This window comes from Mercurialis annua, linkage group LG3, assembly GCF_937616625.2.
Source record: "Mercurialis annua linkage group LG3, ddMerAnnu1.2, whole genome shotgun sequence".
NCBI classification, from domain to species: domain Eukaryota; kingdom Viridiplantae; phylum Streptophyta; class Magnoliopsida; order Malpighiales; family Euphorbiaceae; genus Mercurialis; species Mercurialis annua.
Window position 1 is genome coordinate 59,998,382 of NC_065572.1, and position 4,748 is coordinate 60,003,129.

Here is a 4,748-nt window from a genome sequence, read left to right on the forward strand (position 1 = left end):
CTTGAACATTTGCTTGACAATTTTCATATCGATATGACTGTAGATATGGGCGAGGTCACCAGTGGCGTTCCTAATCCGTCTTCGGTCGCCGTACCGGATCCAACGCCTAATCCGGCGGATCTTGGTCTTGCTTGCGGCGATCAAGTTCCTGCTGCGACTTCTGAGTCGCCTTTGCTTCCTTCGAAGGAATCAGCTCCTTCTCTGAAGGGGTTGCCTACTGGCGGTCAGAAGCGTCCTGCTGAGGACCAGGCTGGGGCTTCTGCCAAGCGTCCCAAGAAGAAGAAATCTTCTGGGGTGTCTTTCGAGGAGGCACCTCGGTTCGCTGCTTGGGCGGACGCGCAAAATCCGCCTCGTCTTTCAAACGTCGCCATTCTTCATGCTTGCATGGAGAATATTATGATAAAGGAGGACATTGAGTCCATTGATCGCGAGCATGGCGATAATTTGGCTGAGTTCGCCTGTCTCGGCGGTTTTTCGGTATGCTTCTTTCTTTTTTATATTATGATTTGCTTCTTCTTTTTTCTTTTGTTTTTCTTATTTGTTGTTTTCTTTCGCAGGTGGTCCAGTCCATCGCTGTTTTGGAGCGCCGCCGAAGGGATGCGGTGGATCAATTGAAGAAGCTCCAGAGAGATTCCGAATCCTGGCTCTCCGAGAAACAAAAGATGGAGGAGGAGGCTGGCGAGGCGACTGGTCTGATCCAACAGCTGAGGTCCTCCGTATCTACCAAGACTCGGGAGATTTCCGCTTTAGAGGCTCGGGTTCGAACTTTGTCCGAGGAAGTCGAGTCTCTACAGTCTTCTTCAGGTGCTCTCACTAAGGAGAGGGATGATCTGAAGAAAGAAGAGGGGCGTCTCCGCCGGCGATTGGGTGACTCTGGGAGCTTTTATTCCCAAGTCATGACTCAATACCGGTTGGCGATCGGGGCAAAGCTGCGGGAGCAGAATCCTGGCGTCGATCTTTCTGGAGTCAATCAGTTGGATCCTGCTTCTTTGGCGAAGGAGGTGAAGGCGAAGCTTGATAAGCAGAAGCAAGACGCTTTGAATAAGGCTTAGTTTTTATTTTCTCCTTTTTGTATTTTTTGCTTTCGCCTTTTTATTTTTTGTATTGGATCGTGGGCGGATCCTTTGTAATTTTGCTTCTGTTAATATAATGATCTTTTGACCATTGCTTTTCTTTAGTTGTAGAGTTAATCTAAACTCGTTTGTTATTTTGAGAAGTTAATCTAAACTTCTGCTGGTGTGATTTATTTGTAGGTCCGAATGGATCCTTTTATTTATTTGACTCGGACGAGTCTAAATTATTTTTAACTAAGATTCAAACGACTCTTGTTAAATTGTATGTATTAGGTCTCGAGCGAACCTATAAGGTTTGTTTCGCCAAATCGCCTTTTATTTCAAAAATGGAAATAAGTACAAGCCATGAATTTATTGATAATACTTTCTCAGGTGTTCTACATTCCAATATCTGGGTACCATGGACCCGGTTATTGTCTTTAGTCTATATGCGCCTTTGCCAGTAGCTTCTTCTATGATGAAGGGGCCTTCCCAATTAGCTTGCATTTTCTTTACTCCTGCGTTTCCTCTGCCAACTTCCGCGTTTCGTAAGACCAGATCGCCTCTTTGAAATTCTCTAAAATTCATTCTTTTGTTATGGTATTTTGCGGCTTGCTTCTTGTATGTAGCGGCTCGGGCTACCGCTTCATCCCTTCTCTCCTCTAGTAGGTCTAGACATAGTCTTGTTCTAGCCTCATTGGTTTCTTCTTCTAGATAGTTTACTCTGATACTGGGTATGCCAATTTCTACTGGAATTACTGCTTCGGTGCCGTAGGCGAGCCTGAAAGGTGTTTCGCCAGTTCCTTTTCTAGGAGTTGTTCTGTATGCCCATAGAACGCTGTATAATTCTTCTACCCAGTTCTCCTTGTACTGAGAAAGTCTCTTTTTTATTCCTTGTGCTATGGTTCGGTTGGTGACTTCTGTCATTCCGTTTGTCTGGGGGTGCGCCACCGAAGTAAATTTCAAATTGATCATTAGTCCTTTGCAAAATGCCTTGAACCGCTTGCAATTGAATTGTTTGCCGTTGTCTGCTATTACAGTGTGGGGTATGCCGAATCGGCATATTACTTCGTTCTTGAAGAATTCCTCTACTTTGGCTGCGGTGATGGTTGCGACAGGTGCTACCTCTACCCATTTTGTGAAGTGCTCTATTGCGACGATTAGGAATTTCGCTTGATGTTTTCCCGTTTCGAACGGTCCAACTATGTCAATCCCCCAAGTGGCGAACGGCCATGGGCTTTCCATTGATCCTTGAGGCACTGCCGGTACACGACTGATGTTGTCGTGTCTTTGGCATTTATCGCATTTCTTGACTAATGCTTTTGCGTCTTCTTTGATGGTCGGCCAGTAGTATCCCTGGAGTATTGTTTTTCTTGCTATGGTAACTGCTCCTTCGTGCGCGCCGCATATTCCTTCGTGGATTTCCTTTAAGATGGATTCTCCTGTCTGAGGCGAGACACACCTAGACCATGGATGAGTTAATGAGGTTCGGTAAAGAACTCCATTGTGAAAAGAGTAGTTGGCAGATTTTCTGATGGTGCGAATGGCTTCGACTTTGTCTGTTGGTAATTCGCCGCGGTCTAGATATTTGATCAGTGGAGTCATCCAGGAGTCGACCTCCTCGATTGCCATGACTTCTGTTTTTCTGGTGCTTGGTGATTCGAGAATTTCCTTTAGCTGCATTTTAGTGAATAGATCTCCGAGTTCTGACGCTGATTTGGCGATGGCGTCGGCTTCGGTGTTTTCCTCTCTCGGGATTTGAATGATTTCCCATTGTCCTCCTTGTGCTTCCAGCTGTTGAAGCTGTGTTTTGACTTGACTCAGGTATTCGATCATCCCTGTTTCTTTGGCTTGATATTCTCCCTTGACCTGATTTACCACCAGCTGGGAGTCGCTATAGATTTTTAGGATTTCCGTTCTTATTTCTAATGCGAGGCCGAGGCCTGCAATTAGGGCTTCATACTCAGCTACATTGTTGCTGGCGGCGAATTGGATGTTTACTCCATATTCGATCTTGATTTTTTCGGGTCCTTTGAGGATGGCTCCTGCTCCAGCTCCTTTTTCATTCGATGCTCCATCTACGTGGAGTTCCCATACCAAGGCTGGTTTGGGTTGGCCAGTCTCGGTTGGGGTTATTTCTGCTACGAAGTCCGCCAGAGCTTGTGCTTTCAGAGTTGGGCGAGGTTCGTATCTTATGTCGTGTTCGCTGAGTTGGATGGACCAGTGGACTAATCTTCCGGAGGTTTCTGGTCGTTGGATCGCCTTTCGCAATGGTTGATTTGTCCTTACCACAACGTTGTGACTTTGGAAGTAGTATCTCAGCTTTTTAGCTGTGGTCAGTACGGCAAGTGCCATTTTTTCGATCTCGGGGTATCGTGTCTCCGCGCCCTTCAGGACTCGACTAATGTAGTAGATTGGCTTCATCTCGTTATCTTCTTCCCTTACCAGCACTGTCCCGATGGTCTCGTGCGTGGTGCTGATGTATAGGTATAGCGTCTCCCCTTTCAGCGGTCTGCTTAGCAATGGAGGGGTGACGAGGAACTTCTTTATTTCTTCAAAGGCGTTCTCGCAGTCTTCATTCCATTCAAATTTTTGTGTTCCTTTGAGGGCTTTGAAGAAAGGCAAGCATCTTTTTGCTGAGCAAGACATGAATCTACCGAGTGCTGTGATTCGCCCGTTGAGTTTTTGAACTTCATTTATGCTTCTTGGTGCCTTCATGTCCATAATTGCTTTGATCTTCTCGGGGTTCGCCTCTATTCCTCTTTGAGATATCATGAATCCCAAGAATTTCCCGCCTTGTACACCGAACGTGCATTTGTCGGGGTTCAGCTTCATTCCAAACTTATTCAGTATGTTGAATGTTTCTTCAAGATCTTTTGCATGGGTTTCTTCCTTCTCGCTCTTGATGATTAGGTCGTCTACATACACCTGGACTCGCCTTCCTATCTCGTCTTTGAACATGAAATTCATAAGTCTTTGGTATGTTGCTCCAGCATTTTTCAAGCCAAAAGGCATTGCCGTGTAGCAGTAGGTTCCTCCCTCCGTGATGAATGAAGTTTTTTCCTGGTCTTGCTCCTTCATCTGGATTTGGTGGTAGCCTTGAGCTGCGTCGGCTAGGCTATACATCGCGTGTCCAGCAGTAGAGTCCACGAGTTGATCGATATCTGGGAGAGGGTAGCTATCTTTAGGACACGCTTTGTTTAGATCGGTGTAATCCACACACATTCTGTTTTTCCCGTTGGCTTTCTTTACGATAACTACGTTAGCTACCCATTCGGGGTAGTGGACTTCTCGTATGAATCCTGCTTTCTCCAGTTTTTCTACTTCTTCAGCGATTATTTTCTGTTTTTCTTCCGAGAACTTCCTTTTCTTTTGCTTCACTGGGTTCGCCGCTTCTGCTACATTTAGATCATGAGTAATGACTTGGGGGTCTATTCCGACTATTTCTGATGCGTTTGCAGCGAAGGTTTTGACGTTGTTTTTCAGCATGGCCGTGATTTCGCTTTCGATCTTTGGGTTCATGTTTGCGCCGAGATTTACTCTTTTCTCCTTGTCGAGTTGGAGTTTCTTTGTTTCGCCTTCGGGTGCTGTTTCTTTTTCTTCGATGTCGTGATTAAGGATTTCTTCTATTGCCATTGCTTCGCCTGATTCTTTTATTGCTTGCTCGTAGCACTTTTTCGCCTCGGCTCGGTTTCC

General features: G+C 45.7%; 1 protein-coding gene across 1 annotated transcript; it reads left to right on the forward strand.

Annotated features, from left to right (window-relative positions):
* Positions 1-329: 329 nt before the first annotated feature.
* On the forward strand, positions 330-1,307 carry LOC126671023 (uncharacterized). Its single transcript, XM_050364713.1, has 2 exons — positions 330-477; positions 558-1,307. The coding sequence occupies exons 1-2, from the start codon at positions 385-387 to the stop codon at positions 1,050-1,052; spliced, it is 588 nt and encodes a 195-aa protein (XP_050220670.1). The 5' UTR covers positions 330-384; the 3' UTR covers positions 1,053-1,307.
* Positions 1,308-4,748: the final 3,441 nt, after the last annotated feature.

Bases quoted from the DNA above. Each gene is read 5' to 3' on its own strand.
- LOC126671023 (XM_050364713.1), top strand. From the start codon at position 385: ATGGAGAATATTATGATAAAGGAGGACATTGAGTCCATTGATCGCGAG. The intron at 478-557 runs GTATGCTTCTTT...TTTCTTTCGCAG, and splicing joins CCTGTCTCGGCGGTTTTTCG to GTGGTCCAGTCCATCGCTGT.